This window comes from Anolis carolinensis, chromosome 5 (assembly GCF_035594765.1).
Source record: "Anolis carolinensis isolate JA03-04 chromosome 5, rAnoCar3.1.pri, whole genome shotgun sequence".
NCBI classification, from domain to species: Eukaryota; Metazoa; Chordata; class Lepidosauria; order Squamata; family Dactyloidae; genus Anolis; species Anolis carolinensis.
The window spans coordinates 58,372,996-58,399,295 of record NC_085845.1 but is presented as its reverse complement, the minus strand read 5'-3'; the positions used below and the strand labels follow the sequence as shown (position 1 = coordinate 58,399,295).

Genomic DNA, 26,300 nt, shown 5'->3' with positions numbered 1-26,300 from the left:
AGCCTAAATCTTAAACTGTGGGCGGGGTCCAGATAAATGACCTTGAAGGGCCACATCCGGCCCACGGGCCTTAGACAGATGAACTTCAGTGGACACTCATGGGGATTTGGTTAATCAGTTAAAATTCATGAGTAAACCTGTAAATTTTCGGGGGGTGGGGTTGAACCCCTAACCCTTCCCCCTTGGCTAAAGCCCTGTGTAGATGAGCCCCAAGTGTGCATGACGTCCTTGATGTTGCTAGAGGGGGAAATCTGTTCCCTGTTGCTTCTGCCCACGGTGTGTAACGAAGGAGGAGGAGAGGGTTTCCAAAGCCTTCCCTCTCTTTTCTCGCTCTCTGAGGCTGGATGACTTTCAAGGGAGATTGACAAGCAACGAGGGCAGAGGACAGCTCAGTCAGTAGTGCTTCTGCAGCAGCAGCAGCAGCAGCAACCTTGGCTGGACAGCGCGCAGGCGCACCCTGGCTCTGACCTACTTAAGGCACGCTGAAGCCGGGGAGCTCTGGCTGGCTGCCTTTCGGGCGGCTTTGCGGCTTTTGCGGGGAAAGAGCAGGAGGAGCGGGAGCATTATTCCGACGCCGTTGGAGCTTTTGGAGTCAACGTCTCCTCCCTGAAGGACTGACTGCAGAGCCGGACAAGCCGAGCCCTCCCTCCTTCACTGGCTCTCCATGTAAGTCTTTTCCATGAGGCTGAACTCTGCGGCACGAGGAGCAAGGAAATCAGCCAGGAAAGGGGGCGGATTCAGAGGCAAGGATGGATACAGACATTGAGAAAGAGATGCTATGTATTCCCATAGATTAGATCTATATAGAGAGAGGTTGACAGATAGATAAATACAGGCACTTGCATCTATTTATTCCCCTACATATCTATCTGTATGGAAAGTGCCCGAGGTTGCATGGTGCTGTGAAAAAAGGTAGAAAGAAAGACATAACATAGGAGAAAGGTTGAGAGAGGTGCCTGCTCTTTGCTGGCTCCATTGGGTCCAACTTGTAGGAGCTTCAGGACCAAAAAGGCTAAAGTGATGGCAGGTAGGGAAGTTAGAAGGAACTTCTCTGGCACACACAGCTATTTATTCCCATGTGTACATACATATTAGATAGGGACACACATGCACACATACCTTCCACACTCAAATCTGTCTATGGAGAGCACGCCCACCTTTCCAAATAGGCTGCATGGCTCTCTGAGCACATGGCGAGGAGTAGGGTGGCAGGATGAAAGGCATGGCATACAAGAGGAAAAGAGAGGGATGCCTACTCTTTGTCGGCTCCATTTGTCCGGCGCTTGGTAAACAAAAGAAAGAAGTGGGATTTAGAGCCACACAGCCATATAACCCAGAATATGGAGGCAGAATAACCCACAATATCTGCTTTGAACTGGGGCCCCTTCCACACAACTGAATAAAATCCCACACTGTCTGCTTTGAACCGGAATATATGGCAGTGTGGACTCAGATAACCCAGTTCAAAGCAGATATTGTGGGATTTTGTGCCTTGATGTTTTGGGATATAGGGCTTTGTGGAAGCACCCTGAGTTATCAGCGTACACACTGCCATATATCCCAGTTCAAAGCAGATAGTGTGGGATTTGATTCAGCTTTGTGGAAGGGGCCTTAGAGTGATGGAATGCAGGTAAATTGGAAGTTAACTTCCCTTCCCAGTAAGATTTGAGCAGAGTTTTAGCTGTGCCAGGACATGATGTATATGTTATTTCCAATTATATACCATCTTTATTTTAAAAGATCCCAGTGGTGATTGTCAGGCCCACTTGAGGCCCTTTCACACAGCCATATAATCCAGAATATCAAGTCAGATAATCCACAATATCAGCTTTGAATAGGATTAACTGAGTCCACACTGCCATATAATCCAGTTCCATGAGGAATTTATACAGCTGTATGGAAGGGGCTTTGGTTGTAAAGTAGCAGTTCTAAGGGGTTTCATGCTGAAGGTTGTGAATTTTGGGTGGAATTGAGCCCTAATAGATTGAGTCTCCTTGTGGGGCAGTGTATAAATAACATAATAACAATAACAACAAACAAAAAGCTGTGTATAAATAATATACCATAATAATAATAATAATAATAACCAAATAAGATGGGTATAAATAACATAATAATAATAATAATAATAATAATAATAATAATAGCAAACCAGATTCATACATACATACGTACATGCACTCAGATAGACTGATCCACACATGCATACTCTGCACAAACTGATATCAGTCTATCTATGAGGAAAGAGCATGCTCACCTTTCCAAATGCACTGCGAGCACATGGTGGAGAACAGGATGGTTGAAAGAAAAGTGTGATAAGAGTGAAAAGAAGAGACAGGTGCCTACTCTTTGCTGATTCCATTTGCTCCAAATTGTAAGAGCTCAGTGACCAAAAGGGAGGAAATAGATAACATGACGCAAAACAGGTTAGGTCAGTGGTTCCCATCCTTTGGGCTTCCAGGTGTTTTGAACTTCAACTCCCAGAAATCCCAGCCAGCTTTCCAGCTGTTTGGAACCTTGGGAGTTGAAGTGCAAAATACCTGGAGGCCCAAAGGTTAACCACTGGGTTAGTTGGAAGGAACTTCTCTTCTCATGCAGACACACCTATTTATTTCCACACGCACAAATAGATATACACACACCTACCTGTTTATTCTCACATACACACCTGTCTACTTTTCTGTGAAAAAGAGAGTACCTGCTTTTCAAAATGCACTGCATGGTTCTAGGAAATGGTAGAAAGAAAGGCATGCTATGAGAGAAAAGAGAGTCTTGTCTACTCTCTATTTGTTACAACTTATAGGAGCTTAGTGAATCAAATAAAAAAGCAGGGTTTAGTATAATGAAAGGCAGGTACATTTGAAGTGACTTCCCTTCCCAATAAGATTTGGGCAGAGCTTCAGCTGTGCCAGGACATGATGTATAGGTTATTTCCAGTGATATGCCATCATTATTTGAAAGGATTCCAAAGATGTGAGTGGTGATGTGTCAGGCACACTTGGTTGAGAAGAAACAGCTCTAGGAGTTTAATGCTGAAGGTTGAGTGGAATTGAGACCTAACAAATTGAGTCTCCTTGTGGGGAGAAAAGGCTGGGTATAAATAAACATCATAATAATGTATCATCAAAGTCTTTCATGGCCAGAATCACTCATTTCCAACAGACCTCACAACCTCTGAGGATGCCTGCACATATATGTGGGTGAAACGTCAGGAGAGAATGCTTCTGGAACATGGCCATACAGCCCAGAAAACTCACAGCAATTTGATGATGATGATGATGATGATGATAGGCATACAGACAGATAGATGCACACATTAACATACACAAGACAGACTGATCTATACATGTATACCCACACACTGATACTGATCTAAGAGTACACCCACTTTTCCAAATGCACTGCATGGATCTGTGAGCACGTGGGTGGAGAGTAGGATGGTAGAAAGAAAGGCGTGATGTGAGAGAAAAGGAAAGGGAAGTACCTGCTCTTTGCTGGCTCCGTTTGGTCCAACTTGTAGGAGCTTAGCAACCGAAATCAGGGGGGGGGGGTGGATAAAGAGATGGAAGACAGGTATGTTCGAATTAACTTCCTTCTCACGCCCACACACCTCTTTATTCCCCCCCCCCCCACACACACACACACACACATATTAGATAGTTACACGCACACCTATCTGTTTATTCCCATATATGGCTACTTATGTACCTGTGAGCACCCACCTTTCAAAATATATTGCACGGTTCTATGGAAACGTAGAAAGAAAGGCAAGCTATGAGAGAAAAGACAGGGGTCTGTTGTTTGCTGGCTTGATTCTTAGACTTTGTAGGAGCTTGGAAAACAAAAGAGGGAAGTGGCGTTTACAGTGATAGAAGACAGGTTAAGTTGAAAGTAGCTTTCCTGGATAATAGGATTTTGGCTGAGCTTCAGCTGTGTCAGTGATATACCACTTTTATTTTAAAAGATCCCAAAGGTGTAAGTGGTGAGCTGTTTGGTTGTGAAGAAGCAGCTGTATGAATTCAATTCTAAATGTTGTGAATTTTGGGTGCAATTGAGTCCTAACATATAGATACCTGCACACATCTGTTTATTTCCACAGATGTATGCCTAAGATACATACATACATACAAACCACACACACACTCTGTCTAACTGCCTTTCTCAATAAGATTTGGGCAGAGCTTCAGCTGTGCCACCACAGAATTATGGCTTACATGTATTATTTCCAGTTTTTTATTTTATTTATCATGTCAGAAGTGAATTGAGAATACAGTTATAATTTATATTTTAAAAAAAACCACAAAGTTAAAACCTTGGCATTATACTAAATTTCCTTAGACTAGAAGCTGGTCACTTCGAGTGCCTCTGGTGTCACTGTCATTGTGCATGTGTTAGGGCTCAGACTGTATTGTAATAAGTGGCCTGTATTTCCAGTGATATACCACCTTTATTTTTAAAGATCCCAAAATGTTTTTAGTGTGCTATGTGTCATATCCACTGGGCCAGAGGGGTGAAAATCGCCACACGTGGAGGGCATTTCGATCCCTTTTAGCCCACCAATTTTTTAAACGTTTGGGTCTTCCCCAGAGTACTATTGTTATTAATAATATTATTATTATTAACATCCATTGGCACACATCAACTGTCATGGGGAAGCACTCTTCTCTCAGACTCAGCTTACGGTCCCAGAGTAACTATCGTTATTAATATTAATATTAAAACCCATTGGTACACATCAGATGTAATGGGGAAGCACTCCTCTCCCAGACTCAGCTGAGGGTCCCATATAAATATTAATATTATTATTAAGACCCATTGGTACACATCAGATGTAATAGGGAAGCACTCCTCTCCCAGACTCGGCTTAGGGTCCCAGAGTAACTATTCTTGCCTTGAGGGAATAATTCTTTGGAAAAGTGTGAATGGTATGGTCACAGTACCATCCTCTCCTTTCAAAAGCCACCCATGATTGATTTCCACATATCTTGCAGCAAGGTGGTTTGGGGGCAAGAGAACCTGATAAGCTCAGAACATTTCCTTTGAAAATATAAGGACTTCAGAAATGGAAGTCCCTGTGTTTCTAGCCCAATGAACAAGTAAAGAGGTTGTTTGGGTGTCCAGAGATCGTTTTGTAATTTGTTGCTGCTGTTGTGTCCCTTCAAGTTGTTTCTGACCTGTAGTGATCCTAAGGTGAACCTAACACATCCTTGGCAAGATTTGTTTAGACGTTTTCCATGCTGAGAGAGTATGATTTGCCCAAGGTCACCCTGTAGGTTTCCACGGCAGAATGGGAATTTGAACCCAGGTGTTCAGAATCATAACCCAATGCTCAAATCTGTACATCATGTTGTCTCCATTTAGATCAGTGGTTCTCAACTTGTGGGTCCCCAGATTTTTTGGCCTTCAACTCCCAGAAATCCTAACAGCTGGTAAACTGGCCGGGATTTCTGGGAGTGGTAGGCCAAAACACCTGGGGACCCACAGGTTGAGAACCACTGATTTGGATGGATTTCAATCCTGCCTTTTCTCCTGATATTATTGGTGTTCCTTCTCTTCCCCACATTCAATCCCATAAGGCAGATGAGACTGAAAGACAATTGCTGTGTCAGGATCACCCAGTGCATTTCATGGTTTGGTGAAGACTAGAATCCGGATTTCTCCAATCCCATTGTAACTGCAAGGTGGCCATACCTGGGAGTGACAGAACAAGAACTTTTTCAAATCCAGTGGATCTGTTGCTGAATTTTCCCAAGAAACTAGGAAAGAGTAATCTTGGGATATGTGTTTTTGGATGGCTGGGAGTGGGGAGCAAGGGGGTTTCTCTTGACCTCCCACAGAGCGTTCAGGAGAAACGGTGAGCTAAGAAGGAGTGCTGTTTCTTTTGTCACAGACTGTGTCGTGGATTATGTACAGTCATGCAACGAAATGCCTCTATTTTACACTGTAGCCGAAATTGGTAGCTAGGAAATAAAAGAATCAAAATGGAAAAGCTCTCCAGTAAAGAAAGTGCAATCTGTGGGTCCAGAGCTAACACTTTACTATAAAAATCTCTTTAAATGTCTCTGGGTTAGCAATGTTCATCTAGCGAGAATTCAGTGGGATTGTGAAGCTACATATGACAAAAAGACAAAAACCAATCCATCAGCTATCACTTAGGCAAGGTGACATGGCAAAAATAATACGACACACTGTAGCAGGAAGATCTCTTCCTGGTACGCATTTCCCGTTATTGCCACACAGTAGTCTTCTATGATAACTAGTTGCTGGAGACTTTAGGTGACTAAACAACAAAACCAGTTGGGCCAATAAGTGTTTGATTAAATAAATGATTACATTGTTTATTATACCTGACAAAATCAGGAAAGTGACTTTCACTGATTTTTTTCCCCCAAGTTCCAAGCAGGATGGCAAGACTATTCCCATTTCTATCCTATGTGGTTATCTTTCCACCAATACCAATGGTACCAATGTGTGAGATGACTGAATGTGCGTGTACATTGTGCATTTTTAGCGATTTAAACTACACAGTTTTTACTTGCAGTTTAAAAAAATTATGCATTTGATCTAAGATAACTACTACAACATGATGTAGGGATTGTGTTGAATTATTTATTTATCATGTCAGAAGCAAATTGAGGATATAGCTATAATGTAGTTAAAAACTTGGCATTATACTAGATTTCCTTTGACCAGAAGTTGGCCACTTGGAGTTCCTCTGGTGTCACTGTGAGAAGGTCCTCTACTGTGCATGAGGCAGTGCACAGGTTGCATAGTAGTAAGTGGTCTGAGATTTGCTCTTCTCCACACTCGCAAGTGGACTCCACTTTGTAGCCCTATTTCCTAAGATTGTCTCTGCATCTCATGGTGCCAGAGCACACTTTGTTCAGTGCCTTCCAAGTCGCCCAGTCTTCTGTGTTCCCAGGAGGGAGTCTCTCATCTGGCATCAGCCATGGATCAATGTTCCAGCTTTTAGCCTGCCACTTTTGGACTCTTGCTTGCTGAGGTGTTCCTGCAAGTATTTCTGTGGATCTTAGGAAGCTGTTTCTTGATTTAAGGTGTTGGATGCTGACTGATATCCGAACAGAGGATGGCAGAAATGTCATGTCAATGCCTTGGTCCTTTCATTACAGGCGGCTACTTCCCAACAGATGTCAGGTGGTGCAAGACCAGCTAAACAGTATAATTTCTCCAGTGATGTAGAGTGTAGACATCCTGTGATAATACAGCATGTTTCATTAAAGGCCATATCCACTGTTTTAACGTGGTGAGATGTATTCCACACTGGGCATGCATATTCAGCAGTAGAGTAGCAAAGCGCAAGGGGGGATGTCTTCATTGTGTGTTCACAGATGTCTTCACCACAAGCGACTTGCAGTATGTGTTGAACTAGTACTAGATGTATTCTGGTTCTAGTCTCCAACAGAGCAAGAAAACTCACAAAACAACTTTGGGACATTCATTCCTATTCATTCTTCATACCTCTCCTCCTTCCCCTCCCCCTCTCTCTCTCTCACATACATACACACACGTGCGTGGTGATTGAACTACCTCACAGGGTTGTTGTGAGGATACAGTGAGAAAGGAGAACTGACTGACAAAAGTCACATAATAAATGTAACAAATCTTTAAGAAGTTAATTTTAAAGGAAAATTTCCTGCCTCTTCTTTACCTTCCCCTGCTGCAAACTTGCAGACCATACCCCCAAATTGTCTTTCTGGGGGATCAAGGGATCCCTGACAATGTGGAATAGCTGAAACAAAGGCTTTTCTTTCCATGAATTTCCTTGAGTTAACATTATCTTCAGGGTCCAGGCCATTATAACCACACAAATTATTAAAATACTCAATGCAATAAAACTATAAATTTAAATTGAAAAGTGACAACATAAAACACATCTAACCTACGTGGGCACTCAACAACATTTGACCATTAACCTGAAAGTGTAGATGATGCAGTCAATGGAAAATAGGGAAGGAGTTTCAGACAACACAACTGACACTGGAAAAGGACTTCATGTATTTTACCAGTGTGAACAACTGCAGCATGAATCAGGGGCCAATTTTCTGTCTTTGCTGCACAGAATACACTAAAAAAAGGTGGGGAGCATGGAAGAGAGCAGAAGTCAGGTTTTGGTTTTGAAAAACATATGTTGAATTATGTGAAACAATTGCATTATACTAACTTTTTAGAATTTCTTGAGGGCATCAAGAAACCAGAAGATGCTTAAAAGTTGTGTGATATTTTCAGGTGATGATATTTTAAAAAATGAAATTAGGCTGCCTCACACTTGGAAATTTTGCAAAGGCCATGGACAGTGTATCCCCCAATTTTACATGTTCCATACTTTGTCACCAGTTCTGTTGCCCTTTTGCTAAATAAATAAGAACATATATTACAGTAGGAAAATTTGAACTGTTGCACAATTCCTTTTGAATGGTAGCTCTAGGACCTGTCCATAGTGAACAAGCCATTGACACAGTGCTTTCAGAGAAAGAGCTCCTACTTCCTTAATCCATAGTCAAGGAAAGGTAAAGGTTTCCCCCTGATATTAAGTCTAGTCGTGTCTAACTCTGGGGGTTCGTGCTCATCTCCATTTCTAAGCCGAAAAACTGGCGTTGTCCGTAGACGCCTCCAAGATCATGTGGCCGGCATGACTGCATGGAGCGCTGTTACCTTCCCACCAGAGTGGTATCTATTGATCTACTCACATTTGCATGTTTTCAAACTGCTAGGTTGGCAGAAGCTGGGGCTAACAGCAGGAGCTCACCCTGCTCCCCAGAATCGAACCGCTGGCCTTTCGATCAGCAAGTTCAACAGATCAATGGTTTAATCTGCTGCGCCACCAGGGGCTCAATTCATAGTTAATTACACCTATAATTAAAATACACTGTTCAGCTATAACATTTTTTCTCTTAATGAGTTTTTGCTAATTAAAGAGAGAGAGTGATAAAGAGAAAAAATAGGAAAACGTGGGAGAGGTGAAAATTGTGGACAGTGAATATCTGAACGCATGTGAAAGAGGCAACTTAAAGCCTCATCTATACACGTTCAGAACCACCAGCTGTTTAAAACTTTGGGAACCAGCTCTGTTGCTGCTGTTAATATGCTGCCCATCTTTGCCCCTTCTACGCTGCCATATAATCCAGTTCAAAGAAGATAGTATGGATTTTATATGACAGTGTAGAAGAGCCTTTGACTCTCATTCCAGTAGCCAAAAGAGGGTTTTAACATTTCCATAATTAAAGAAACACTTTAGGTTCCCTAATCCATGTTTAGCTTCACTTTGAATATTTGACTGTACTGTTTAATCTGTCATGCATTACTCTGAAGAATATATGAGAAAATAGCTTGTCTAAATTGGGATTTTGAGAAAAGTGAGGTTTAAATTAAACACCCAGCTATCTTTCAATGCTTTTAATTAAAAGTAGTTCATATTACAAGGACCCCAAAAATCTACATATCTGATTACTGTGAATTGCTTTAAAAATCAACAATAATATTGTCTGATACTTTCGTAGCAAGTGGTCATGATGTACTTTGCAGTAAGACCACGTTCAGTGTGAGCCCTGCATTGAAGGATATTCATATGAAAAGGGCAACCAAGATCATTCAACTTTTTGTCAGTTTTGTAACATTCCATCATTTCTAAAGTGACAATAAGTAATAGTGAGGATCAGGACCACCCCAGCAACAAGCATTAAGGATTTAATCACCTGGCTAGCATTGAATAATTTACAGCCAGGGTGGGGTAGCTGAAAGAGTACTAAAAAGCACAAGCTTCTCAGATTGAATTGTTGTTGTCAGAGTGTTGAACTGTTGGAGATGGCGATTCTGAATTTGAAGGATTAATGAAGAACATCAGAGAGAAGCTTATACTATGGAGAAGGTGTGAAATGACTGGGAGTGTTGGAAAGAAGGGCTAGAGAAGAGTCAAGAAAATTTGCTAGGAAAGTCATGCTACCCCTCTATTCTGCCTTGGTCAGAGTACATCTGGAATATTGTGTCGACTAAAATGATCAAGGGTCTGAATAACAAGCACAGGAACAGCTTATAGAGATGGGGCATGCTTAGTCTCCAGAAGAAAAGGCTGAGAGGAAGTGCTTTGAATGCCATTTTCTTGCTTCTTACCTGGGGATTGGACTGGATGGCCCACAAGATCTCTTCCAACTCTAGGATTCTATGATAGCCATGTATAAATATGTGAGAGGAAGTCATAGGGAGGAAGGGAGCAAGCTTGTTTTCTGCTGCCCTGGAGACTAGGGTGCGGAACAATGGCTTCAAACTACAGGAAAGGAGATTCCACCTGAACATTAGAAAGAACTTCCTAACCGTAAGAGCTGTTCAGCAGTTGAACTCTCTGAACCAGAGTGTGGTGGAGGCTGATTCTTTGGAGGCTTTTAAGCAGAGGCTGGGTGGCCATCTGTCAGGGGTGCTTTGAATGTGATTTTCCTGCTTCTTGGCAGGGGGTTGGACTGGATGGCCCACGAGGTCCCTTCCAACTCTTTGATTCTATGATATGTAAATACTGCTGTATAAAGTTTTCTACTAAAGATTCAAGTTGTGCTTGCCTGCTCCTTAACTGGAGGGGGAGTGCTTCTGCTGAAGAAGGGGGTTGGCTTGTTGCTGAACAAAGAACCCCAACAATTTGCTGTTTCCTATTTTGTTTATAGCTTATAAATCTGTGTGAGACTATAAATTTTAAGTATCTAGGAATGTATCTAATTCCTTCAGAGACTGAAATTCAGCCTTTGAGATTTTTTAAGGCAGGAAACTCAACCTGCCTCAAGGGCATATCTTCCATTATCATTTCACAAAATGTCCAAATAGATTAAAGTTTACCCGGTCCCCTACATTGCTTGTAATAATGGCCAGCCCAAAGATCTTGTGAAACTATTTCAAGCACAATCACTTTAGAGAAACCTCTCCAATCATCCCATTCTCCTCCAGGCTGGGGTATTTGGGAAAGAGTCATAGTTCATAGTGACAGAACACACACAACGTGCATTCACAACATCCTGGATTCAAATTCCAGCTCATACAGCCAGAATTGGATGAAACTGTTTCCTGAAAGATTGCAATCGGTATAGATGATACTAAATTTAACAGGCTATCTGATTCAAGATAAACAAAATAGTTGATAGTCCATGTCCTTCCTCCTAGGAAATTGGTTCATAGGAATGGATGCACAGCAAATTCTAGAATGTTGTTGTGCATTATTATGATCTCAAAGGTGAAGAAACAATATATAGACCAGATTCTGTAGATTTGTTCTTAAATTGAATTCCTATGTAAGTTTTGTTACAGATTGGTGATGATATATGGAAGCTCTTACGTGTGCCAGAGTCACCCGCAGAACAGTGACATGCCACTCAGGTTTGCAAAACAAAAATACAGGAACTTTACGGATTCCAATGCAGTAAAGTCTCACTTATCCAACATAAACGGGCCGGCAGAACGTTGGATAAGCAAATACGTTGGATAATAAGGAGGGATTAAGGAAAAGCCTATTAAACATCAAATTAGGTTATGATTTTACAAATTAAGCACCAAAACATCATGTTATACAACAAATTTGACAGAAAAAGTAGTTAAATACAAAATAATGCTATGTAGTAATTACTGTATTTACGAATTTAGCACCAAAATATCACGATTTATCGTAAACATCAACTACAAAAATGCGTTGGATAATCCGGAACGTTGGATAAGCGAGTGTTGGATAAGTGAGACTCTACTGTATATCAAAAACAGTAGTATTTACAATGGTCCCTCTGATCACTTACAGAAGTCCACAGTCATAAATGGTCCTTTCTCAGTCCACAAATCTGCTTCAGAGAAGAATACAGTCCTGGTTCTTCTCCCTCTTTTCTCAGCAGCAAACAGGCCTCAAAATAGCAAGGCCTCTCCGAGTACACTTTTCTCTTCAGCAACAGTACTCAGTCAGCACTGAAAATGTGTCCAAACTAGTTCTGTAGCAGCAGAACAGAAACAATACCAAATCAATCCCCAGGTCTTTGCAGGCTCAGCCAATCGGCTTCATGCACTTCATTTTCCAGATGTCACACACAGCACAGTGCCTTTGCAAACCATGACGAGTTTGAACAGGTACATTTATAACAATAATTTCAATCATCTTTTAAATTTAAATAGCACAGGAAAGGGGTAACAGTCTTGTAGTGTTTCTTTTGCTGACTGTGCCCCTGTTGAGAAGATTTCATGTCACTTTGTGTTCCTGTGACAATTGGAGTTTGAAAATTCTGACTTGTTGTATAAACAAGGATTGGTGATAAAGCTTCAATGGAGACACCTTTTCCCCATGATAACTCTTTCAGGAGTGAATTTTTCTTCCTAGGGGAAAATTTCTGCTCACTTCCTGTTGCCTCACCCCCTGTTTGTAACTAGGAGTCATATGTAAATTGAATGTTTGTAAGGGACTGCTTGTAATCACAGGCAGGAGCTACACTGCCATATAAAACCCAGATTATCTGCTTTGAAATGGATTATATGGCAGGGTAAATTCATATAATCCAGTTCAAATAAAATAATTTGGATTATATGAATTGATCATCTGGATTATATGGCAATGTAGATCTAGCCACAGCAGATTACACACAGCAAATTAGCTAAAGCAGCTGAAATTTGCCTTTTCAACAATATTCTCTGGTACCGGTAAATTGACTTGGCCAGATCAAAAATGTTGAGTATTGAGCTTTGAAGTTCTGAATGTGTTAGAACCCATCTACCTGAAGAGTCTACATTTCAAAGTCTATATCTAGATCTCAGGGTGAGACCTTCCTTTCAGCAGGCATGTAATCCTTAATTTGTTACTATTATTATTAATTTTATTGTTGGCTTTTTAATATTTCTTTATTTCTATCCTTCTCCCTCACTAGAAGAAATAGGATTGAAGGCAACAAAGTAATATGAGATCACAGTAAATTAAAAAGCACAATTGAGGCCTTTCTACACTGCGATATATAAAATCCAGATTATCTGCTTTGAACTGAATTATATAGCAGTGTGGACTCGTATAATCCAGTTCAAAGCCAATAATGTGGATTATCTGCTGTGATATTCTAAACTATATGGCGGTGTAAAAAAAAGCCTGAGAAATACATTACTAAGAACAGTGCAGCAGGTGATAGGCAGTACCTTGAAACTGGTCATCTCATTGTTTTGTTATTATTGTATTGAATATTTTGGTTTTCTTATTACAGTAGAATCTCACTTATCCAACACTCGCTTATCCAACATTCTGGATTATCCAACACATTTTTGGAGTCAATGTTTTCAATATATCGTGATATTTTGGTGCTAAATTCATAAATACAGTAATTACTACATAACATTACTGCATATAGAACTACTTTTTCTGCCAAATTTGTTGTCCAACATGATGTTTTGGTGCTTCATTTGTAAAATCATAACCCAATTTGATGTTTAATAGGCTTTTCCTTAATGCCTCCTTATTATCCAACATATTCGCTTATCCAACATTCTGCCAGCCCATTTATGTTGGATAAGTGAGACTCTACTGTATTGCAAACTGCCCAGCGTTGTTTATTCGTTCAGTCATTTCCGACTCTTGTGGCCTCATGGACCAACCCACGCCAGAGCTCCCTGCCAGCCATGGCCACCCCCAGTTCCTTCAAGGTCAAGCCAGTCACTTCAAGGATACCATGCATCCATCTTGCCCATGTTCGGCTCCTCTTCCTTTTCCCTTCCTTTTTCCCCAGCATCATTATCTTCTGCAAGCTTTCCTGTCTTCTCATTATGTGGCCAAAGTACTTCATTTTTGCCTCTAATATCCTTCCCTCCAGTGAGCAGTCAGGCTTTATTTCCTGGAGTATGGGCTAGTTTGATCTTCTTGTGGTCCAAGGCACTCTCAGAATTTTCCTCCAACACCACAGCCCAGTGTTAGCCAGATATAAATGTAATACATTACTAACCAGCATAAGGTTGAGGAAGACCCCAGGGGGTCTACAAAACCCTGAGTCTATAAACCCTCCTGGGTTTGCTTCCTTAAAATATACTAGCCCCAGCTGTGATTTTGTTCAGATTCAAAATAGATTAAACTGTGCTCGAAAAGAAGCTATTGTAGCCACTTGAGTATAAACACTGTTCAGAAAAGAGCTGAGAAGTGTTCTGTTTACGGTGTAATAGCCACTGTTTGGGCACTGGATTAAAGTTTGTCACTGTACAATGGTTTTATTGTCTAAAAGCTCTGGAATTCTCCCAGACCATTTAGCACTTTGATGAAAGAGACTGTGCTGTTTGTTCGTGCATGTTAAATAATCAAAGAAATTTAGATCAGTATGTATATTCCCAGTTTTAGACCAGTTTTGCTTTAAATGTAGTGAATAAAACTAGAAAATAGTATTTCCAGAAAGAATGTACCGTGTTCCCTCATTTATTGCGGGGGTTAGGTTCCAAGACCACCCGCAATAAGTGAAAATCCGTGAAGTAGTGACGCTATATATTTATACATTACTAGCTGTGCCCGGCCACGCGTTGCTGTGGTGTTGGTCAGTCTCCATTAGGTTGTATTGATGCTGTGACCTCCACCCTTCTTTATACTCACATTAGTAGTAGTGTTTGAAGTCTGTTACCTTCTTCAATTTTTGTGTTGATTGATAATTGCTTGAGATCCCTGTTGTCTTTGGTTTGTTGTTAATCGTGATGTCTGATTCTGCTGAGTGCGGTTTATATTTTTATTGTGGTACAATAGTCTTTTTTTTGTTTTGCCTGTGTAGGTGTTTATTATTATTGTTGTTGTAGTGATTATGAAGGTTGGATAAGTTAGATGCTGCTGTATTGTTTTTTGGAGGCCCAGTGTAGCACTGACTGGCCTCTCAGCCTCAGTGCCTGGCTGTTTCTTGCCTGTGATGGTGTTGATTCTTATTGTTGTTGTTGTTGTCATTGTTATTGTAATTGTTTTTTTGGAGGCCAAGTGTGAATGTAGGGATTAGGGAGGTGGATGAGTTGTGTTGTCAAATTTTGTATTTGTTATAGTCACAATGCGTTGTTGTGAGTTTTGTGGGTCTGGATTGTGGTTTTGTGGTGTGGTTGTGTTGTTATAACTGAGAGGCAAGACTTTTGTGTTGTGTTGGCACGTTTTGTATTTCTGGGGCGTTTAGTTGTGTGCCAAGTTTTGTATTTCTGGGGCGTTTAGTTGTGTTGTTATAGTCACGATGCAGTGTTGTGAGTTTTGTGGGTCCGGATTGTGGTTTTGTGGTGTGGTTGTGTTGTTACAATCGGGAGGGAATGCTTTTGTGTTGTGTTGCCAAGTTTCGTATTTCTGGGGCGTTTAGTTGTGTTGTTATAGTCATGATGCGTTGTTGTGAGTTTTGTGGGTCCAGTGTGGTTTTGTGGTGTGGTTGTGTTGTTACAACTGGGAGGCAAGGCTTTTGCATTGTTTTGCCAAGTTTTGTATTTCTGGGGCGTTTAGTTGTGTTGTTATAGTCATGATGCGTTGTTGTGAGTTTTATGGGTCCGGATTGTGGTTTTGTGTTGTGGTTGTGTTCTTACAACTGGGAGGCAAGGCTTTTGCGTTGTGTTGTCAAATTTTGTATTTCTGGGGCGTTTAATTGTGTTATAGTCACGATGCGTTGTTGTGAATTTTGTGGGTCCGGATTGTGGTTTTGTGGTGTAGTTGTGTTGTTACAACCAGGAGAAAAGGCTTTTGCGTTGTATTGTCAAGTTTTATATTTCTGGGGCGTTTAGTTGTGTGCCAAGTTTCGTATTTCTGGGGCGTTTAGTTGTGTTGTTATAGTCACGATGTGTTGTTGTAAGTTTTATGGGTCCGGTTTGTGGTTTTGTGGTGTGGTTGTGTTGTTACAACCTGGAGGGAAGGCTTTTGCGTTGTGTTGCCAAGTTTCGTATTTCTGGGGCGTTTAGTTGTGTTGTTATAGTCACAATGCGTTGTTGTGAGTTTTGTGGGTCCTGTGTGGTTTTGTGGTGTGGTTGTGTTGTTACAACTGGGAGGCAAGGCTTTTGCATTTTGTTGCCAAGTTTTGTATTTCTGGGGCGTTTAGTTGTGTTGTTATCGCATGATGCGTTGTTGTGTGTTTTGTGGGTCTGGATTGTGGTTTTGTGGTGTGGTTGTGTTGTTGTAACCTGGAGGCAAGCCTTTTGCATTGTGTTGCCAAATTTCGTATTTCTGCGATGTTTAGTTTTGTTGTTATAGTCACTGCGCAAACAACTTTATCATTTTATATATATAGATTTTAGTCGTTATACACTATTTTAAGTCTTTATCAAACAATCGTGTGTTGATAAATAGCCGCCTCCTCCTGTTGCCACTTGGGCTCCTTTTCTCTCCCTTTGGCTTCTCCTTCCTCCCTTCCTTAGGCTGTAAATTGTAATGTTTTATGATTTATAATATTCTTTTAGAGTTTATTGAAAAACCGCAAAACAGCAAATCCGCAAAAAGCGAACCGCGAAGTAGTGAGGGAACACTGTAATGTTGTAAGTGTGAACATTGATAAAGCACTATGAGAAACAAGCAATCCTGATTTGACTGTACAGGTGTACAGTGTTCCCTTGCTACATTGTGGTTCGCTTATCGCGGACTCGCTCTTTCATGGGGACATTATTTATTTGTCCGGTTGGAGCAGTGGCTGAAGCACCTGGCCGCCACTTCCAGGCTCCTGCCGGCACTCTCTCACTCTCACCCTCGCTCGCTCGCTCGCTCACTGACCGGGCAGAGCGGCATTCCTTTTTCCCTGGTTGCAGGAGCAGAGGCAGCCAGAGGAACATGGCAGGCACGAAGCAAGGAGGCAACCCTGAGAAGCAGCAGCAATGGAGTAAATAAATGAATATTAAAATAATAATAGCGTCCCTACTTCGTGGATTTCCACTTATCGCAGGTGGTCCTAGAATATAACCCTCGTGATAAGTGAGGGAACACTGTACCTCACTTTAAAGGGCTTCATTCATTCAGCACTTTTAAGCACAAAGTGTTACCTGTGCTCAGGCTCCTTCCACACAGCTGAATAAAATCCCACATTATCTGCTTTGAACTGGAATATATGGCAGTGTGGACTAGAGATGGGCCCGAAATTTGTCTCAACTGTTTGATTTGTATTTGTATTTCATACTGTTCATTTGGATGGCATGGAACGGGAAAGCCCCTCCTGGAACAAAAATAAACTCAATACGAAAGGCAAGCGAGAGTAGGTACTGGCTGTAAGCCTGCTTTTCGGATTGGTGTAGGCGCCGGGGCCTGGATGTAGAACAGGTAAATTACTGCAAATGAGAAAGGTACGGTATGTGTGTGTTTGTGTATGTGCTTGAAGCAACCCACTGAATTTCATAGTTTCCTTAGGCAAAGAATACACAAATGGTATTGCCAGTTCCTACCTCTAGAACAGGGGTCCTCAAACTTTTTAAGTGGAGGGCCGGTTCATGGTCCCTCAGGCTGTTGAGGGGCTGAATTATCATTTGAAAAAAAATACGAACAAATTCCTATGCACATTGCAGATGTCTTATTTGTAGTGCAAAAAAACAACAACACAACAACTATTTATTTACTACATTTATACCCCACCCTCTCTCACCCCGAAGGGGACTCAGAGTGGCTTACAAGTTGTATGTACATACAATATATTATAGTATTAGCATTATATATTACTATATTGTCCTATACCACTACCGTAATATTATTAGTAATATTACATTTAATATATAATGTATAATTAATATTATTATATTGTATAATTATTAGCATTATATTGTTTTACATTATAATATTAGTATCAATATTATATGTATACACAATATATTCAATTATTACCATAGCACAATATTAGTAAATGAAAGAACAATACAATATTTAAAAATAAAAACAATTTTAACCAACATAAACCTATCAGGATTTCAATGGGAAGTGTGGCCCTGCTTCTGGCCAATGAGATAGTCAAGTTAAGTAGGATTGTTGGTATTGTGTGCCTTCAAGTCATTTCAGACTTTGGGCGAGGCGAAGTCTAAAACTGAGGGTGGGAGCCAGGTAAATGACCTTGGAGGGCCGCATCCGGCCCCCGGGCCTTAGTTTGGGGACCCCTGCTCTAGAATATAAGCCTACAATACATGGTACCCATTAGCATTCCCTAAAATGATGCCAATAATGTTCAGTTCCCATGAACCACCAAAACCATTGACCAGTTGACTTGAGATGCTGAAGATTCTGGAAGTCCAATACATGTGGAGGGAACTAGTTTAGGAAAGGTAGCTTTGATCCTGACAGGACTTGGAACCAGAATCTTGTGACTTTATACAGCATAAGTGATGTTATGCAAGCGGTTGCACATTGACAGAGGTTGCACAAGGGTAGCATTCAGTCTAGGGTTATTTAAGGCCAATGACACCAGCATAAATTATTTTGTGATCCTAGGACTGCCAGTGGGAGCTCCATAAGTCTAATCCATAGCAAGGGCAAAGAAACTGAAAATATACAGCCATGATTGTGCAATAGCAAAATCCAGTACTGCTGCATAATTATTCTTGCAAAATCTCATACTTCACAATCAACAGAACCTTTGCCTGAATATTTGAGTACTTTTTCAAAGATCATTAATTAGGCTCAGTAACTAACTGACTCTGCTTTCTTCATTCCGAATGCAATCACAGCTTAATTTTGGTGTGCTCATTATTATTTTGTAACAATTCCAAGTATTACTTTGCCCATATTATATTTAATAACTCCTTACACACTCTTTGTTAGATTTCAAACCTGAGCTGATAGTAATTCTCTTTGCTTCTGTTTTTATGAAATAGGAAAGCCCAGTCATTAACTTCTGGTAGTCAGTGGTGATTCATGGTTCCCATACTAGTGAATCTGCTTTAAATTTCAGTCAGAACTTCAAATGACGCAAGATAAAGAACCATAATATATGGAGATGAGAAAATTTTACATTTTCTATCAGTGTTGAGTAGACCATAGGCAGTCTCAAAAGTTACTTGATGTAACCTCTGTAACAAATAGAAGATATTTACTATTTATACCAATGTTATACATTATTTCTATATTTTCATATGTACTTATAAATCAACTTATCAAAATGTTATACAATTGGGTTGTTGTGCATTTTCTGGGCTGTTTGGCCATGTTCCAGAAGCATTCTCTCCTGATGGTTCGCCCACATCTATGGCAGGCATCCTCAGAGGTTGTGTATTATACACTTGTTTTTGTCCTTTTTATTGGTATACATAGGAAAGTTGGCTGTCCCACCCTAAATCACACATGGTGGGCTCAAAGTGAGTAGTCCTAGATTTTCATATATAGAAACACATATAAACCTTATGTGGGTATTCTTTGCACTATGATCATGGATACATGGAACACAGCCATGTTACATAAAGGTCACATGCTTTACCTAGGAGTTCCTATGGAGTTGTACATACAGTGCCTCTTAATTATAGGTCTAGTTAACTATGAATTGAGCCTCTGGTGGCACAGTAGGTTAAACTGCTGAGCTGCGGTTCAAATCTGGGGAGCGGGTTGAGCTCCTGCTGTTAGCCCCAGCTTCTGCAAACCTAGCAATTCAAAAATATGCAAATGTGAGTAGATCAATGTTTTTTACTTTGGATAGCATGGGGAAGAATTAAGACACCTGTGGTATTTGTTTTACTGTTTGTGCCTCTGTTGAGAAGATTTCACCTCATTTCCTGTCCCTGTGATAATTTTATTTTGAAAAATTTGGCTTATTGTGAAAACAAGGATTGGTGAGAAAGCTTCAGTGGATACACCTTTTCCCCATGATAATAACTCTACCCGGAAGTGAATTTCCCTTCCGAGGGGTAGATTTCTCTCTCTGTTTTCTCATCCCCGTTTGTAACTATGAGTCATTTGTAAATTGGATCTTTGTAACACGGGGACTGCCTGTAATAGCAAAATCTATGCTAAATAAGATCAGGATATATTTGTCATCCCTCCAGCTTCATTCTTCTCACTCTCTCTTCTTCCTTCTCTCTCTCTAGTGATGGGCATTCTTTCAATGAGTTGAATAAATATCTAATAAAGTGGTTCATCTGTTTCTAGAATTATAGCTTTGTATACTAAGCCATAGACCATGGCTTGCCTGCCCTACCAAATAAATATGTCTGGTAAATAAATCCAGATAATTTATGTAGCTGTAATATTCCCAATCCTTGCAGAAGCCTCATAAAAGACAAAGACAATCAACTGAGCAAAGAGCCAAGTGAACTTAAAAACAAGACATTAATCAAAATAAATCTTGAAAAGCAAACTGCCCCGCCGCAGCAGCACTGTGTTTTCTTAGGCTAGATCTTACAATTTGACTCAAATCCTTTTAAAACCATAACATTTATTGCACAAAATCCATTAAACCATTTTAATAAAAGTATCTACACTGAGGAATGTTGATTTTTTTTTGAAGCTGCAGGCCCGTTCTACACTGTTTTATAATCCAGTATTTGATCCTAGATTATCTGTTTTGAACTGGATTATATGACAGTGGGAAGGTAACAGCGCTCCATGCAGTCATGCCAGCCACATGACCTGGAGATGTCTTTGGACAACGCCGGCTCTTCGGCTTAGAAAGGGAGATGAGCACCAAACCCCAGAGTCGGTCACGACTGGACTTAACGTCAGGGGAAAGCTTTACCTTTACTATATGACAGTGGAGACTCGTATAACCCAGTTCAAAGCAGATAATATGATATCAGATTCTGGATTATATGGATTACATGGCATGTAAGCCCAAAGCACACAGACCTGCCAGGGCCTGCAGCCAAGCACCAAGTAAGGAGCTCCTTACTTGGCACTCGGTTGCAGTCCCTAGCAGGCCTGCACGCTTTGGGCCTACACGCTATATGCACACTCTCCTTGGAAAGAGAGTGTGCATGTGGCGTGTAGGGCCAAAGCATGCAGACCTGCCAGGGCCTTTCTGGGCTTGCACGGTTACCAAGCAAGGCCACCAGCAAATTCAATGGAGGGCCAGCCCCAGCAAACCGCCAGCCCCGTACCATGGATGCCACTATGGGTCCGCCCCTAGCCCCGATGAAGAGTCCTCAGCAGTGGTGCAAGGTAGGTTTCCCTGAGCACAATCCCTCTCCTCTCCTCTATAACCATGATGCCGAAAAGCAGGCTTGGAGTCGGTACCTGCTCCTGCCTGCTTTCATCTCAAGTTTATTTTCGTACCATGAAGGATCTTCCCGTTCTGTGCCTCTGAAGGAACGAAATAAATGGATGAAACAGGAGAAATTAATTTTGTGCACATGACTAGTATCTACTACTTTAACTGCAATAGCCATTTAATACCAGGATGTGTCACTTTACAAGATCTTTAGCCTTGTCTGCCAAAGCATAGGTTCATCTCCCATGATTGAATAGCAATGACAGTTAAAGTGGTTTAACCTGCATTACTATCTTGAAGCACCCCAAACTTTTTGCATGTTTCAGGCAGGATTCATTCCAAGTTTCATGTAAAGATGTCTGATATTTGGTAAAGTCACACTGGATCCTGTTTAGTTTATAAAATCCAACAAAACTGTTTGTTCCAGGTGATGTGGTGATCAAAGTTGAGGTCTGCAGATTCAGGCTTCTTAATTCCCATCCAAAAAGGTATTGTTTTAAGCATTAATTTGATATGTAGAGGACTGACTGCTTCCATTTGAACCTGTTTGTTTTAATACTGTGACTGCTTACCTCATATTAATGATGTTTTGATTTCACTAATATACTGCTGTGTTTTAAGCATTATTATCTTGGTAAAGTATAATAAAAACCTTCCTTAATTGAGAGGTGATATCTATCTATATACATACTAAAGTGACATCTCCTCAGTTAACTCATCTCATATTTCTATGTTACCTTGTATGTTATATAGTAAGCATCTGTAGCCAGTGCATAAAAGATAAAACAAAAATAGCATGGCTAATTTCACTCATAGTTTAAACTCATCAGTTAGCAGATCCTGGTTATATAAACCCCAGTTATGTCACTGAAATGACTAGCATCTGTCAGAGGATGAAATAAATGAGGATTTTGTCATTCCATCTCCATATTCGTGCTGTATCTGAAAGGAGTGCTGAATATAATAAACCTAGAAATGGTGGCTGAGCATTTTAGGAGCTACACTGCATGTTACACATAGCTATAGAACTATAGTGTGTTTTTCAGGCACCTCTGGCTCCAACATGTCTTTAGTTAGAAGCATCACAAATCAAACTGTTTGGAAATACTATATTGTTGCAGTGCCAACTGCTCCAGAGGGAAAAAAGCATAACATAATATATACCTATGTTATAAGTTTAGCTTTGTTTTAAATATTCTCACTAATTTTCTGTAATTACTTGACCTTCAGTACATTCGATCATCATTCTATGAATTGCAATCCATGATGTTCAATGATCTCAAAGAAAGATTGGGGTTAGATAGCAGAATGCTTTATCTACAGTACTTACTTATCTATTGAGCGCAGGGAGATTCACCAATGCACAATATATAGGTCTGAAGCCTTAGGACCGGAACAGTGAACATGCTGCAGAATACATAAACAGCACTGTTGATTGTATGGAGTCAGGAATAAACAAAAATCATTGTGTTGGCAGAACTCCCCTTAATACTGGCATGACCCCTTTCTGTCAGCTGACTTGACAGATCGGCCAGCAAAGAGATTTACCAGAATAACGGTTCTGCTGGCTGGGATCAATCAGTAGAATATTCCCCAAAAAAAGAGTGAAGAAAGGATGAAGTCTGTCAGGACCCAAGATATGCCAGGTCCAAGCCTTCCCAATCCAGAATACATCTACTGTGCTGTCCAAAATGAGCCTGGGAATAGATCAGTCATCCTTAATTTTTGACAGCTCTAAGCTGAGAGTTTGGATCTGGCACACCTTCAGTGAGCCTAATGTCCACTCAGATAGCCCTCACTATCTCTTGGTGAGTTACTGTTCAATCCCATTGAATACAAGTGAACTTTACTCTTTGTAGACATGTATAGGATTGTGTCACATATCATGCCTTCTTTGCTAATAAGTCCTTTCTTCCTTGCTGTAATGTGTGTGCATGTGAACTAAGGAAAAATGAAGCAGTGATGATGAAAGAGAGCTTTTTGAGATAGCACATTTATTTTTGATGTGGTGAATTTAAAATTGGTATGGTGCCTTCATTGTGAGCTTCCTAGGAGCAAATAGGAATGTGTAGATCTGATAAAGAGCAGAATGGTTGTTCATGTATGAAATGTTCCAAGGCAGAAATGACTGCCGACACAAACTGACAAAAGCCAGACAATTCATAGCCATCAGTGAGTGTTATTGATCTCCCTTTGTAGTCTCTCACTGTCTGATCTTTTAATGAAGAGACATGCGTGCATGAGTCGGAAAATTGCCCGTGAACTTCTGAACTCGGTGCATTGCATCAGTACATTCAAACATTTTTATTTCTTCAAAAATAATAAAATAGGAAATATATCCACATATCTATTCATACACAAAGACAAACACACCTTAGGTATCAGGAAACATTTTTACAGTGGTTTTACAGTAGTTTGCCTTTTTTTGGTTGAAAGGATCCTTTTTAAGCTGCTTTGATGTTACATTAATAAAGAGGGCACTAGAGAGCACCATAATGTGCTCTAATGAGTTGAGCTTGAACATGTTTCCTTTTGGACTATAATTCTGGAATCCCAAGCCAGCAGTGATTAGGCAGACTAGTGATCCTGGGAGTTGTCATTCAGGAATAAAGGCGCGAAGTACCGTATACTTGAGTGAGGGTCCTGGCCGGCTTATATTCAAGTCGGCTTATACTCGAGTATATAGGTAATCAGAGTTGGACAGTCTTACCTTATTAAAGTCTTATTGTTATCTTAAATTACAGCTTTATGTAAATATTCAAAAAACATTTAACCTACTGATGCCTCAGTTAATGTAATTTCATTGATATCTGTTTTTGTTCTTATTTTTGAAATTTACCAGTAGCTGCTGCATTTCCCACCCTCGTCTTATACTTGAGTCAGTAAGTTTTCCCACTTTTTTTGTGGCAAAATTAGGTGCCTTGGCTTATATTCAGGTCGGCTTATACTCGAGTATATATGGTATAACATATCACAACTGGTTTAGGAACTGATGATGGCTTGACGTGAAATGTTTAAAGGAATGGAGTTCAGTGATAAGACACCAGTTCAAATGTCCTTGTGAGTCTGTGATAGAAGACTGTCTAGTCCAGTGGTTTTTAACCTGTAGGTCCCCAGGTGTTTTGGCCTACAACACCCAGAAATCCCAGCCAGTTTACCAGCTATTAGGATTTCTGGGAGTTGAAGGCCAAAAGATCTGGGGACCTACACGTTGAGAACCACTGATCTAGACAGTGATGATCACATCACAATTACTGGTTTTATGTCCATGTAATTTTCTTATGTATGATCAGAGTTTTTCCAGCAACCATGTAGTTCATGTTCTGGCCCACTGTTCATTCATGGTGGGCCATCTGTTCCCTAGTACTTGGCAACTTACATTGAGTAATGAGGAATATATCATTTTCTGCATTTATTAAATTACAATAAATACATCAATTAGAACAAAACAGTATTTTCTAGCATTAAATTAAGCTGGACAGCTCAGCAACTAGAAAAAATGTGCACACATGTATTCAGGCACTGTGATATTATTAGCATGAGCTAAAATAGAATGTTGAAAGACGGTATTGCTTTAAATGAAATTACTAGATTAATGCTCTACTTCTCTATTCTTCCCCTTCATTTTCTAAACTAAATTGTTTTTATTTTATAGGGTTCTTTTGTCTTGGCTTTGGAAACTCCATGGATCAAGGTTAATATATCCAACGGCTCTGTGCAGGAGGGTACATTACGCAGCTCCTGATCCATTCAGAAGCACATTGAAAGCAGATGAACATGTACAACAGCCACCTCCTTTTGTATTACTGGACTACCATTCACCTTTTTGTCTTATTAGCAGTTTTAACAACTGCTGAAGAAGTCACTAATAGCACCTTAAACCGCACTGACATGCTTATAGGATCTATACCTGTAGTCATCTCCAGAGTCGACCACGTTATAGTCAAAGAAGGCAAAAGTGCTTTGATCAACTGCAACATTCAAGGTCAGCCAGGACCAGAGTACAAGTGGTACAACTCCAATGGCCATTTAGTAAAGGACGATGAAGACAGAGGTATTGTTCTTTCCTATTTTTGCATCCAATATGTGTAATTATAGAACTAATGCACTGTGTATTGCATCTTTTCTGGTGGCATGCCCCCTTTATTTTGTGCATTATTTTTGTGAGTCATTCAGTTCCTACCAGCCGCATTGTAGACACCTTCCAAGTTCAGGCAAAATATCACTGCATCTGCTTCTGTTAAGCAACAGACAGGCAAAATTGCTGTTTCCTATCTAGTTTGTGTGCTTCCTAGAAGTAGCTAGTAGGCAAGCAGCATGTTATTTTCTGTAATTGCTTTCTCCTCTGCTAGCTATGCCTTCAGACAGAAAATGTGTAAATACTTTCTTGCCTTAGAAAGAAAGAACACGCTGAACTGTTGAAAATGGAATTTCAGAAGCTGCGTGGGAAGAGCACAGTACAATCTTTTATATTCTGAGTGGTTCTGCTAAGATTTGAATAATACTAATGCCTTTCTCAGAGTCCTGGTGTTCAAAATACCTGTAATTTGCAGCAACAATGCAAGAGCACAGCACCTCTTGTATGCGTTGCTAGGCAAGGTGAGAAAAGGCATGGAAAGGTGTTAATGACTTAGAACTGTGAGCACCTACTAACCAGGGCATAGTGAGAGAAAGACTGCCCCATTTGCTCAAGCAATGTTTTTTTCTGTATGTACCTCTCTTTTCTGCATGAGCCCCCAGTGGCACAGTGGGTTAAACCGCTGAGCTGCTGAACTTGCTGACTGAAAGGTCAGTGGTTCGAATCCAGGGAGTAGGTGAGCTTCCACTGTTAACCCCAGCTTCTGCCAACCTAGCAGTTCGAAAACATGCTAATTTTAGTAGATCAATAGGTACCGTTCCGGCTGGAAGGTAACGGCGCTCTATGCAGTCATGCCAGCCACATGACCTTGGAGGTGTCTATGGACAACGCTGGCTCTTTGGCTTAGAAATGAAGATGAGCACCAACTCTCAGAGTCAGACACTACTAGACTTAATGTCAGGGGGGAAACTTTACCTTTACTACCTCTCTTATGGTGGAATTTCTGGCGTTAAGGATTTGAGAGAGTCCTGGCAGACAGAGGGCATGTTATGCATACAGCACAGAAGCAACACATTACAAGTGGTGGAATAACTAAGAAATAAGTAACTTCTCTTTGATAGAACAAA

The 26,300-nt window shown here is 40.6% G+C and overlaps 1 protein-coding gene across 2 annotated transcripts in view; it reads left to right on the top strand.

Annotated features, from left to right (window-relative positions):
- The first annotated feature begins 374 nt into the window (after nt 1-374).
- mfap3l (microfibril associated protein 3 like) overlaps nt 375-26,300 on the top strand; it is a 32,918-nt gene continuing 6,992 nt past the window's right edge. Inside the window, exons 1-3 of one of the 2 annotated variants that reach the window (XM_008115220.3) lie at nt 375-666; nt 21,523-21,583; nt 24,751-25,149. In XM_008115220.3, coding sequence (XP_008113427.1) covers nt 24,867-25,149 — 283 coding nt within the window. In that variant the 5' untranslated portion in view covers nt 375-666; nt 21,523-21,583; nt 24,751-24,866. The remainder of the gene's footprint in view (nt 667-21,522; nt 21,584-24,750; nt 25,150-26,300) is intronic. The other variant, XM_008115221.3, reaches the window with a different exon arrangement.